This window comes from Callionymus lyra, chromosome 6, assembly GCF_982586985.1.
Source record: "Callionymus lyra chromosome 6, fCalLyr1.hap1.1, whole genome shotgun sequence".
Lineage (NCBI taxonomy): Eukaryota > Metazoa > Chordata > Actinopteri > Syngnathiformes > Callionymidae > Callionymus > Callionymus lyra.
The window spans coordinates 3,317,010-3,331,471 of record NC_141823.1 but is presented as its reverse complement, the minus strand read 5'-3'; the positions used below and the strand labels follow the sequence as shown (position 1 = coordinate 3,331,471).

General features: G+C 37.5%; 1 protein-coding gene across 2 annotated transcripts in view; it reads left to right on the top strand.

The window, feature by feature from the left end:
- The first annotated feature begins 1,105 nt into the window (after positions 1-1,105).
- cdh8 (cadherin 8) overlaps positions 1,106-14,462 on the top strand; it is a 152,213-nt gene continuing 138,856 nt past the window's right edge. For both annotated transcript variants that reach the window (XM_087793054.1, XM_087793053.1), the window contains exons 1-2: positions 1,106-1,189; positions 3,407-3,759. In XM_087793054.1, coding sequence (XP_087649180.1) covers positions 3,556-3,759 — 204 coding nt within the window. In that variant the 5' untranslated portion in view covers positions 1,106-1,189; positions 3,407-3,555. The remainder of the gene's footprint in view (positions 1,190-3,406; positions 3,760-14,462) is intronic.

Here is a 14,462-nt window from a genome sequence, read left to right as displayed (position 1 = left end):
AGAAACGCATCAGTGATATTACATTACAAGGATATTGTCACGCACAGATTGTATTACACAATAATACAAACACACACACGGGTCACGCACTAAAACACACACATTATTCGATACGTTACACACACAACACGAAGTCACGCTTATTTTTTTTAAACACACAACTGGGATGAAGATGAAACACAATTTTAAAATAGATTAACAAGAAACACACACGTGTTTAAACAATAACACTAAACTACACACACGTGTGTTATTGACTCACAACTGAGGGTTTTCTTCACGAGGTGAGCGTCAGTGCCTTGCTCAAAGGCTCACAGGCTCACAGGCTCACAGGCTCAGAGGCTCAGAGGCAGCGGTTTCGAACCAGGCACTGTCATCCACTGTCTCCTGCGTGTAGCACCGACACACAACATCACACACACGACACAGCGCATGTTCGTGCCTTGCTCAACGGCGGAGCTCGGACACACACTAATTGGCGGGATAAGTAGCTGCGACCGAAACTCTGGGAGTTGAACCCACAACCCTGAAGATGCATTAGCGTCACTTTGATCTGAAGCGACTCTTAACAACTGTAATTACATGTGTGTTTATTTGCTCAACGGCAGGGTTTGAAATCTCATGCTGGGAATCAAACCCACGACCCGATGATATGTGTGTGCCTTGCTCAAATGTGAGGCGACTTTTAAAAGGTATTCTTAATCTTTTTAAATTGCTCAAGGGCAAAGAGAGCGCGCTTGAATCATGGTCGCTGGGAATCGAACCAACACCTTCAATGAATTCAACTTGTATCTGCTCATGAAAAACCACGTGTGCGTGGATTCGAACCTTCAACCTCTGCTGCTCCTCGAGACTCGAACCTTCACCTGCAGACTCACCTCACGCGTGTGGATTCGAACCTTCAACCTCCACCTGAACCGGATCCAGTGACTCGGTCCACGAGCCTCGGATCCGAACCCACGACAGAAGCGCGCGCGCGCCTGCTGACCCGAGCCCCGCGCGCGCGCGCGCGTGAGTGGGAGGAGGCTCGCGGCTCCTCTCACGAGCTCACTCTCAGTCCACCCGCGTGCGTGTCGGAGCTCGCTCTCCCCGCGCGACCGAACCGAACCTTCGGAACCGGATCTGTTCTGCTCCCGCGCGCGTGCACGTTTGGACCTAAACCATGCGAGAACCCACGCGCGCTGCACCAGTAAGTATCCGTCGGAACCGCGCGCGCGGCTGACAGGTGTCTCTGGAGCGGCTTCGGAACCGAACCTGCGGGACCACTTGTGAGTCCAGACTCCTGTTCGGTCGGAACCGGACCCGCGGCTGCGAGGAAACTTCCCTGCAGTAGAAACGGGTCAAACTTTATGGATCTAATCCGGGTTCTTCTGCGAGCAGCACCACGGACAGCTCCTCGGTACCGGAGCTGTCCAGTCCAACTGGTCCTGAACGCATCGTGTGACTTGAACGCAGCATTTTTTTCTCCTCAAACCTTTATTGAGATTCTGTCCGGACCGGAACTGCGGCGGAACCGAGCCCGGTACCATCCGCAGGTTCGAACCCGCGCTCGGTTCGGTTGATTTGTTGCTGCCCTTGAGTGTGTGCGTGTGTGTTCGTGCGCGCGAGTCACGCTGGTGTGTGCGCGCGTGCACAAAAAGTTGGCGGAACTCACGGATCCCGCGTGACTTTCCCCGCGAGCCCGCCGTGGATCCGGGACTCGAACCTTCAACCGAACCACGACCTGTGACGTCACGGACGATGATTAACGCGGTTTTTTAATCGACGTGAGACGTGCGCGCGCAACATCATCAGCACTTTTAATCTCCGAGATTATCGATCGTTAAACACGCGCGAATTTTACCTGCAGCGCGTGATAACTTCACTTGATTTTAGGCGATAAAACACACGCGCACGCTATGACGCACGCGCGTCATTTTCACTTTGAACAGCTCACTGTGGATAGTTTGCGATCACGCGCACGATCACGCGCTTGTGAAGAAATTCCACTCTTTCTTTCTGCCGTGTTGTGTTGTTGTGTGTTGTGTTGTTGTGTGCACGTGTGAGGTTGTGTTACACACGAGCGCGTGAATTATTGACGACGGTTGTGTGTTTCTCGTTAAACGTCTCGCGCGCGTGTCACACAAGTGCGTGAGTTCTGATCAACACGCTCGAAAAACTCGTATTTGTGTATTTATTGTGTAGTTGCACGTGTTGAATTGTGTGATTGCGTGCGTGTTTCTTCACGTCAATGATGAAGAACTTCGTGCACACACATGTTGTGAGTGTGTGTTCTCTGCACGTGTGAGGTTGTGTACACAAAAGTGCATGAATTATTGACGCCGATTATAATGTCACTTAAGAGCTGTTGTGTTGTTTCATGTGTGTGTTTTTAATCGTCCTGCATGTGTGTTACACAAGTGTATACATGTGTGTGCGTGTTTGAATCAATACAACCCGAACATTGTGTACTTATTGTGTACAAAAAAGTGCATGAATTATCGATTAATATGTGACTTAAGAAATGTTGTGTTATTTTTGTGTGTGTCTTTAATCGTCCTGCATGTGTGTTAAAAACCTGTATAAATGTGTGTTAAAAACCTGTATAAATGTGTGTTACACACGTGTATAAATGTGTGTTAACCACGTGTATAAATGTGTGTGTGCGTGTTTCGGTCATAACAACCCGAACAGTGTGTACTCATTGTGTACACAAAAGTGCATGAATTATTGACGCCGTTTGTGTCACTTAAGAGCTGCTGTGTGTCTTCATTAGTGGGTCTTTAAACGTCCTGCACGTGTGTTACACTGATATGTGCGTGTGTGTGCGTGTTTCGATCATTGTGTATTCGTTGTGTAGCTACACGCGACGAGAGTGTGCGTTTCTTCACGTCAAAGACGACAAAACCGTTTTCTGTGATTATTTCGTTACACATTTCGTGTCTGGTGCGCACAACGTTACACACGCGACGCGTCTGTAACGTGTGTTGTGTAGCAACGGTGTGCGTGTGTTGTGTAGACGTGTCTCCGGGTAGATTTGAAGACTCGCTTCATTTTTTATTGTTTTATTGTTTTATTGTAATTGTGTGGTAAGTGACTTTCATGTGGGATTATAATCCAGATTAGTGTCGTCGTAGATGCTCCGGTCAGCTCCGGGTACTCCTCCTCCTCCTCCTGCTCCTCCTCCTCCTCCTCCTCCTCCTCCCGCGGGCTCGTCTTGTGTTGGCAGCTCGTGCGTTGCTCGAGGGCCGCGGGGCAGTGTGTGTCAGAGCAGGAATCTTGTGCGAACGTTAATCACAGCGAACGTGTAATTGCTGCGAGTCTCGCGGGATTATCTTCAGAAACAGCAGATTAAAGCGGAATAATCTGAACCCGCTCCAGGGTCCGATTCCTCGACGATTGTTCTGATCACGGAATCTTCCCTCAGGTCTCGGGGATGACGTCGCAGGGACCGGACCTCGAGCGTCGACCCTCCGCGGAGGCCCGTCAGAACCAGAACCACAACCAGGAGTGAAGAAGACGACGACGTGTGAGGAGATCAGAACTTCCCGAGACTGGACCGGAACCACAGCCAGGATGCTCGTGGACCTGTGGATGTGTTTGCTGTGGATTACTCTTCCTTCCCGCGTGTCCGGGACGCCGGTTCCGGGTCAGAACCAGAGTCCGGAGAGCGTGACGAGGCCGGAGCGGCTGCTGGTCCGAGCCAAGCGAGGCTGGGTCTGGAACCAGATGTTTGTGCTGGAGGAGTTCTCTGGACCGGACCCCATCCTGGTGGGACGGGTGAGTCCTGAGCGCTGGTTCTGGGTCTGGGGTTGTGGGTTCTGTGTGTGTCGTCGTCTCGCATCGTGTGTGTGTTTTTGTTGTGAGTTCAGTTCTCACCCTTGAGCAAGGCATTAAAACTCACCTGCAGCGTATCCTTGTGTGTGTGACGTGACAACTGCCCTTGAGCAAAGCACTACATCTATGTTCGTACAAGCTTCCGAATCCGTTGCGAGTTCAATTCCCAACTGTGTTAATGTCGTTACTTGTGTGTTTGTTAACCTCTGGTCGTTGTCTGCCCTTGAGCAAAGCATTAACAGAGATATTCAAACTCACTTCACATGTACTTAATAGACGCACGAGCGAAGAGGTTGCTGGTTCAATCTGTCCTTGAGCAAAACACAACAAATAAAGCCACAATTTTCTCAAAATGATTGCCGGTTCAATTCCCGGTTACCATCACGCCTTTGAGCAAAACGACCTGTAAGTCGTGCATCGTAACAAATAACACGGTGCGGGTTCTATTCCCCTGAGCTCAGCACTATCGTTTCCCTGCCGATTGTGGTTGTTGGCCGTATTCCCGACACCATGTGTGCGTTCGTCTCCCTGCTCCTCTGCTGCCCTTCAGCAAGGCAGCGGAACTCTCATCCGCGCGTGAAGAGGTCCAAGTGTGTTTAGTCACTGTTGACGGTTGAATTTCCTCTGCCTTCACGTCTGCCCTCGAGCAAAGCATTGACATGTCTGTCTGCTACGTGTGTGCTTATCTACAAACGTGTCCTTGAGCAAGGCGTTTTGGCTGAAAAATGGTCGAAAGCACTTATGTATTCTACTGATGGGTTGTGGGTTCAAATCCCGCAGACGCGGTTGGATGCGTGTCGTGGGTCTGAACTCACGAGGGCAGACGAGGACGGAGTTTCAACGTCTCGTCGACGGTTCTTGTCGTGCGGGCGTCGCTCCGCCGGACCTGCACCGGGTCAGCGAGGGTCACCTGACCTTCTCAGGTGTCAGATCTTACCTGGCGCTCGCTCAAGGTCGCGGGGGCAGCAGCAGCCGAAGCGAAGACGTCCAGATTCTTCTTCTGCCGCTCGACCCGATGATGGGGTTCTGCCGGGTCCGCCCCGGGGCCTCCTCCCGGTTCAAGACCCGGACAGAGTCCCCGTCGAACTGTTGTATCTGTGATCTTGTTCTCGAGTGGCTGCGCTTCCTCTCGTCCACAAACTGCTCATGAATGAAACACGATCCTGAGCGTCTGACGCCGTTAAGCGTCTCATCAAAGTTTCAGAACAAACCGCGGTCGTTGCTCAAGAGCACGCGGTTCAACCGTCCTGGAGATGATGCTTCTCTTCAGGGTTTATTCATTTACGTGTTTCTTGTTCAAAATGATGACTTTTTAATTCTCTTATTTAACATCTTGACAAATACTTCATGAAATGATTGTGGATTAAACAGTGATTTATTTACTGAATGTATTATTATATCATCTTATCTTTCATGATTAATTCTTAACTAAATAAACAAATCAATCTTCTTTATTCAAACAATTATTTTATAAAAACATCTATTTATTTAAAACAAGCAGATTTTATTTGATCTATAAAAATATGGATTATTTGGGTTTTATTTTATATTTTTACTTAAGATTTGTATCTTTTTTTTACTCGCGTTATTTTCTCATGATGTATTTTATTGTTTTGTATTATTATCTTGAAGTTATTTTAAATGTATAAACAAACAAACAAAGTTTACTTTCCTTTTTAGTTTCAATCATTTTATGCAAAAAAAAATCGATTATTAATTTACTGTCTTTAAGATTAAATGAAAAATCTTGTTAAAAAAAAATGTATTTTTCATCACAAAAATTATCTCGTGAAACAAAAGTTTGTCTTTAAAGAAAAACTCTGTAGACGTCGAACCAGAAAATCCCCCAAAAATGTATAAATCAAAAGATTAAAAAAACATTTGTGTTTGTTTAAAAAAATAAATGAATAAAAATTGCAACATTAAATAGAAATAATTTGATCTCAGGCTGCAGTGGTTCGTGAAGGTTGCTGGTTTGATTCCAGGCCGAGCCAACTTGTGTGTAGTTAGTATGTTCTCCACGTGTTGCGTGGGTTTACTCCGGACACTCCGGTTTCCTCCCACAGTCTAAAAACATACAGAGGTTGATTGAGAACTTGAGAGAAATTGTCTGTAAGTATGAGTGTGTGTGTGAATGGTTGTGTGTCTTTGTGTGTCCTGAGACAGACTGGCATCCTGTCCAGGGTGTCCCCTGCCTCTCACCCTATGATACTGGGATCCACGACCTCCAGAAGGGATAAAGCAGCAGAAAATCAATGAAAGATTTCATCTCAAATAATGTGTTTCTTCTGTAAAAGCAGAAACAAAAGCTGCTCATTTCACACGTTTGTTCTGAAGGACGAGTTCTTCTCTGTGGAAACAGAGAAGTTAGTGGAGGAGGATGAGGAGCAGGAGGAGGAGGAGGAGCAGGAGGAGCAGGAGGAGGAGGTGATGATGAAGATGATGATGATGATGATGATGTGTTGCGTTCACGTCAAGGTTAAGTGCTGCTGCTCACGCCTGGCAGACCAGATAAGTCGCGCGTCTTCAGACCAGACGCCTCTGAGTCTATAAATCTCACTCGTCTCATCTCCAGTCGACTCGCAGGGACTCGAACCAACAACCTGTGACGTCACGACTCACCTGTCACTCACCCGTCACTCACCCGTCACTCACCCGTCACTCACCCGTCACTCACCCGTCACTCACCCGTCACTCACCCGTCACTCACACGTCCTCTTAGTCAAAATCTGAATTGAACATGAATGAATTTAACATTTGAAATGTTGGAACTCAATTTTTTTTAATCAAAACTCCTTTTTTAAGTATTTAATTAAAAAGAAAGTATATAATTCGACAATCTATATGTTGAAAAGTTATATTTGTTTAAATACAATCATTACATTAACATTTTACAATAAATAACGTATTTGTTAAGGTTAGTCTCTTTAATAATTGAAAAAAAATACACAAAGAGTTTGATATTCTGATTCAAATAAATAAAAAATGCATTTTCTAAAGTTAATATTTTTCACTTTGTAGTATTTTTAATTCAATATATAAATGTTGGTATAAAAGTGTCTCCAGACCAAACCAACCGAGCACCGAGCTACTGGATTGGCTTCCATGTCGTCTTTGTGCCTCAAATGATTGGATGAACGTTTGATCAGTAGCTCTGAGCTCTGTTGCTTTGGTCTGGAGACTCTATTAACCAACAATTTTGTATCGAATTAAAAAGACTATAAATTAAAAAAAAACATCATCATCAATTTATTTTTGAATTATTGGAATTAAAATCTAAGTTCAAAATGTGTAAGATAAATATATATATATATATATATATATATTTGATATTGGATGATTTAATTCAAGGATGCGCGTTAGATGCGGCGAAGGACGGCGAGGCGTGACGGCGTCGCCTCTGACATTGAGTCGCCGTAAAAGTTTTGAAAAAAGCTGGTGGAGTTAAAACCTGAGCCGGGATTTTGGGGATTAAGTCATCAGGCGGGAATGTTGGGAACAGATCCGACAAATGAGACGCTGGAGAAGGTGCGTTTGAGGTCCTGCTGGTGATGAAGGCGTTAAAGTTACTTCCTGTTCGAAGTGAGTTTGAACATTTGACTGGAAGCGTCGGATCTTCTTTGACGTGTCCTTGTTCTTCACTCGTTCATTTGAAAGATCGTCTTTGATGTTCAATAATTTCACAACAACACGTCAATTATTTTTATTATTATCATTATTTAAAGACAGAAACACTTTCACGTCACGTTCAAGGCTCTTCATTTGCAGTTTGTGCAGAAGCATCAAGTTTAAGATGGAAGGAAAGAGAGAACTTGGTCTCAGAAGTAAAGGAAGAAAGAAATAACTACACACTTTATAACATATACACAACTATATAAAATAAACTATGGTGAGAAAATTGGATGAATTTATCTTCACCAGCTTGTAACGGACAATATTCACGTAATTAATTCAACAATATTCAATATTTTACTAAAATAAAACGTCTCAATTGTACATTATAAAGTACATTTTGTTATTTCATTGTAGATTCACTTAATTTAAATTCGTATCTAGACATATGTATATAAAGAAAGTATTGTTTAGGTTTAACTTAAATGGGGTTAAAGCCCATTGTCTTGGAAAAAATACACTTTCTCTGAGTTACTTTGGGGCTAAAATTTGGTCAATTGTGAGTTAAGTTCTGACAGAATATATTTGTGGATAAATGATGCTCAAGATGTGTGTCTAGAATTCGTCTTGACTATTTTTAAAATACATTATAAATATTTATATTAAAAAAAATACATGTATATTTCGGAAATAAAGGCAACAAAACCCGACAAACAAAAGCACAGAAATATATTCATATTTAGAATGTGTTTGTTTTGGTTTATTATGCGTTTACTGTGTGTTTCTCCTCAAAGTTTCTGTTTAAAAAGTATTTCTATTTTTACTGTACAGTTTAAAAGAAAAACACTATCATGTGCTACGAGTCGATACATTTATTAAAACCACGATCTCAACTCCATAAAACATGTCAAAATACTAAAAGAAAGTGTTGAAAAAGTATAAAACGACTATATCTGAGCTGATAATTCTAGTGTGTACTTTACAGACTTGAAGATGAGAATAAGTATTGCAGTAGAACGACAGATGACCTAAACCTGAACCCTGAGGAACACCACTTCAGTGCTTCTCTTTAACATGTGGTTTTTCGTTACGTCGTCTATTTGATTCCATTATATCGTTCGTTATCGGCTGACGGATGTTGTGCGTGTCAGGACTTGTGTAGTATTTGTGTGAACGACTCGTTCATCAAAGTCGTTTTTTTATCAGAATGTTGTTGAAGATTCAGACGTTATTAATAAATAATTCATAAACACTTTGAATATATTTTCTCTCTCGTTTCTGAACCAGAATTTATTCCTGAAACACTGACACACAATGTTTTGTTGTTGAAGCTGTTGTGCGATTGTTTTCTTGTGTGTCGTCACTACTTGTTGTTGTTTTTCTCGCGTTGAAACTTGTTATTATCGTTACACAGATATATTCACATTATATTTCATGTCTTTATTTAACATTTCATTAATGTGTTCAAATAAAAAATAAAAATCTGAAATCTTCTAAAAAAGGCCTACAACAGAGCCCTGAGGAACACCAAAATATCCTTGTTTTTACTCTGTTACAAACATGGTTTAAAAAGACATAAACTTCAACCAAGTGTGAGTCACTAACGATGACACCCACTGTACTTACGGTGCCCACAAAACATCAAACTCCCATAATGCCTTTCTACACACTCTCCATTAAAAGACGGCTGATTGGTCGAAACGATACTGTGTTTGAATTCTACGTCTATGTGGCTTTCAATCAAAAAGTGATCGACGGCTGTGATTGGTCGGCTGGGCGGCAAAGCATCACGGGAGCTGTTCAGGTCACCGTTAGTGAGAGGTTTGTTGAGAGATAACAGTCGGACTCATTTTATCTTCACTAAACTGTCTTTAAATCAAAATTCTTTCAACCTCAGTTTTTTCATTTGGTGATTATTTCTGTTTGTCACAATTATTTTTGGTCAAAATAGGGATTTTGTGTTTTTTTTGGCGGAAACTATTTTGTTCCTGTTATTTTTTCGAAATACTTAAAGTACCTGAAAGTCTTTCTAAACGTCCTCATCTTCAGGTTAGAAATATCTTGATAATTCAGGAAAAAAACACTAAAATAAATAAACGACTCAGAAAAGTGCGATCACAGCGTTACGTCACTGATTCTACAATAAAAAAATATTCTTAAATCTTATTCAAAGTAACATGAAAATGATAAGAGATTTTTGTTTTATCAGATCAGAAAATAAAAACAAAACTGACGATTAATTAATTAATTAATTAATTTATGAACAAAGGGTTTTAAAAAAAAGATAATCATACAAACCATTGAATAAAAAAGTCAAAGCAGAAACGATCGCTGCAAAAAGAAAACAAAAAAATACATTAAATTGTTCCACATCTTATCTTAATCTTAACTAATTGATTTTGAGAAAATAAAATGACTGGTTAGTTTGAAACATGCTTTAATCAAAGATAAAAAAAAAACTGAGATAAAAGAAGAGCAAATGTTGATTGAAATATGGCCTAAAATGGAGCCCTGAGGAACGCCACAGCCTCGAGGCCTCCTTGTGTTTGTGGTTTCAGCGACACACTCGTGTGCGGTTCGTTGTGTGTCTTCCTTGTGGTTAAATATATCTCTTTTAAATCTCCTCCTTTAGTTCCGGTTCCTGAGGATTTTTTTTCTTTTCTCTTCTGTTATTTTTTCTTCTTTTCTTCCTTCGGTTTGAATTATTCACGGCAACACTGCGCGCGGTGACGGCAGCGTAAACACCAGACGAACACGGAACAAATCGCTGCGTTTGAACCAAAGAGAATTAAAGCCGCAGAAAAAGATTCCTGGACGTGGAGTCACTTCGCGTCGTTAGCGTCGACGACTGAAGGCGAACGACTCGCAAACACGACAAAAGCTCTTCTGCGTCTTCGTCCACGTCTTTCATGCTCGTGGTTTGTGTGTCTTTTGTGTGTCTTTTGTGTGTTCTTTTGTGTGTTCGCGGCTCAAAGAGACTCACAAACGCACATTAATATTCACGCGTCAGACTGACGGCGATACAGAGGAAACCGCCTTTGATTATGGATTCAGTGAGAAGAAGGCATTAAGAAGAAGTGAGCGGCGAGCGTCGAGGGAAGCCATCGCACGAGTGCGTCTTCCAAACAAGCTTGTCTGACAGAACCGCCGACAAGAACCGGGCCACAGCGGTATCAGATGCTGCGGCGCCGGCCGAGATGATGCTCTCCAGCAAAACTCATGTTCGCTGTGTTTCCCTCGAATCCCAGCGTTTTGTCTTCCTGGCGCCGAAGATCCGGCGAAGGCTTCGTCTCTTGTTTTCACAGGCGAGGGCTGGAGGTGTTTGGAGACGATGGATGTGAGGAAATATAAATATAAATATATAATATAAATATAAATATAAATATAAATATAAATATAAATATAAATATAATATATAATATATAAATATAAATATAAATATAAATATAATTATAAATATAAATATAAATATAAAATATAAATATAAATATAAATATAAATATAAATATAAATATAAAATATAAAATATAAATATAAATATAAAATATAAATATAAATATAATATATAATATATAAATATAAATATAAATATAAATATAATTATAAATATAAATATAAATATAAAATATAAATATAAATATAAATATAAATATAAATATAAATATAAAATATAAAATATAAATATAAATATAAAATATAAATATAAATATAAATATAAATATAAATATAAATATAAATATATAATATAAATATAAATATAAATATAAATATAAATATAAATATAAATATAATATATAATATATAAATATAAATATAAATATAAATATAATTATAAATATAAATATAAATATAAATATATAATATAAATATAAATATAAATATAAATATAAATATAAATATAATATATAATATATAAATATAAATATAAATATAAATATAATTATAAATATAAATATAAATATAAAATATAAATATAAATATAAATATAAATATAAATATAAATATAAATATAAATATAAATATAATATATAATATATAAATATAAATATAAATATAAATATAATTATAAATATAAATATAAATATATAATATAAATATAAATATAAATATAAATATAAATATAAATATAAATATAATATATAATATATAAATATAAATATAAATATAAATATAATTATAAATATAAATATAAATATAAATATAAATATAAATATAAATATAAAATATAAAATATAAATATAAATATAAAATATAAATATAAATATAAATATAAATATAAATATAAATATAAATATAAATATAAATATAAATATAAATATAATATATAATATATAATATATAAATATAAATATAAATATAAATATAAATATAAAATATAAATATAAAATATAAATATAAATATAAAATATAAATATAAATATAAATATAAAATATAAATATAAATATAAATATAAATATAAATATAAATACAAATATAAATATAAATATAAATATAAATATAAAATATAAATATAAATATAAATATAAATATAAATATAAAATATAAATATAAATATAAATATAAATATAAATATAAATATAAATATAAATATAAATATAAATATAAAATATAAATATAAATATAAATATAAATATAAATATAAATATAAAATATAAATATAAAATATAAATATAAATATAAATATAAAATATAAATATAAATATAAATATAAATATAAATATAAATATAAATATAAAATATAAATATAAATATAAATATAAATATAAATATAAATATAAATATAAATATAAATATAAATATAAATATAAATATAAAATATAAATATAAAAGATCATTGAGTCGCAGAGAGAAGCGTCTCCGACACACGAGTGTGAAAAGAAGGATGAAGGAAAGCAGGTGTTTTTTTTATTAATGTTATAACCAGATTTATCACAAAAATTATATGAATTATTATTTTATCGGATATATTATTTACTATCTATTATCTATGATTTATTATCTATTATCTATTATTATCAATTATTTATGTTCTATTATTTAATGATCTATTATTAACAATCTATTATTTATGATCTATTATTTAATTTTCTATCATCTATTAATATCTATTATCTATAATATAATTTTCTATCATCTATTATTATCTATTATAATCTATGAGTTATTATTTATTTATTATTATCTATGATTTATTATTTATTATTTATTATCTATTATCTATTATCTATTATCTTTTATCTATTATCTTTTATCTTTTATCTATTATCTATTATCTATTATGTATTATCGATGATTTATTATTTATTATCTATTATTTAATTTTCTATGATCTGTTATTTATCATCTATTAATCATTATGTATAATTTATTACCTATTATTATCATCTATGATCTATTATTATCTATGATTTATTATCTATTATTCATTATGATTTATGATTTATTATATTTATCTATTATTATCTTTTATTACAGATTATTATCTATCCTTATGTATTATTATGTATTATCTATTATTATCTATTACAATCTATTATTATTATCTATAATTATCTATTCAATTTATCACATTTTCATTAATGTTGAAAATAAATTGAAAATAAGTTTGACTTTGATTTCACTTGTTTTGCTTCTTGATGTCAAATATATTAAAAAAATGAAAACAAGATGAAACTCACAAACACACACACAACCCACAACACACCTCACACACAACACACACAACACACAACACACACAACACACACAACACACACAACACACACAACACACAACACACACAACACACACAACACACCTCACACACAACACACCTCACACACAACACACCTCACACACAACTCACACACAACACACCTCACACACAACAAACCTGACACACCTCACACACAACACACAACACACACAACACACCTCACACACCTCACACCTCACACACAACACACACAACACACCTCACACACAACACAACTCACACACAACACACCTCACACACAACAAACCTGACACACCTCACACACAACACACAACACACACAACACACCTCACACACCTCACACCTCACACACCTCACACCTCACACACCTCACACACAACACACCTCACACACCTCACACACAACACACCTCACACACAACAAACCTGACACACCTCACACACAACACACAACACACACAACACACCTCACACACCTCAAACCTCACACACCTCACACCTCACACACCTCACACACAACACACCTCACACACCTCACACACAACACACCTCACACACAACACACCTCACACACAATAAACCTGACACACCTCACACACCTCACACACAACACACCTCACACACACAGACACACACAGACACACACAGTCAGGAACTAAGGCGTCCATGATGTAACTACACGTTGGTCACGTCTGAGGCTCAGATCTGAAGGTCATCAGACGACATCAGCGATGCTGGAAGAATCGAGAGATAAACGTCTGATCGCACACTTTTGTCGGCAGATAAACACATCACCTACACAAGTGCTGATCTCAGCGTCTGTCAGCAGATCACGGGGGGGGGGGGGGTCCAGGTCCAGATGGTGGCCGGGTCGACCCGGGTCTCCTCTGCTGCTGACGGTCTGTTGGAAATGTTTGATGACGACATTTCACAGCATTTGTTCATTTTTATGTTGCAAATAAACCTCCGGCCTCTAGATGGCAGCAGTCGTTATGTTCTCCACAGCTAGAGGAAGAATGATGACTGAGGACGAGAGGATACAGTGACTCCAGCAGCATTGGTTTTCAAACCAAAATATGTCCAAACATCAGCTTTAAAAGCAGCTGGAGTCACTGTATCCTCTCGTCCTCAGTCATCCCAAAATGTAATCCTTCCTTTGGCTGTGAAGGAAGTCCTGACTGCTGCCACCTAGAGGCCGGAAGATTATTGTTTAATATTATGAAGGTTTGATTCTTATCGATCTGTTTTATCTCCTTTATTGTGAAGATTTGATTCTTATCGTTTGAACTCTTTTATGAAGGTTATGTTATTATGTTAA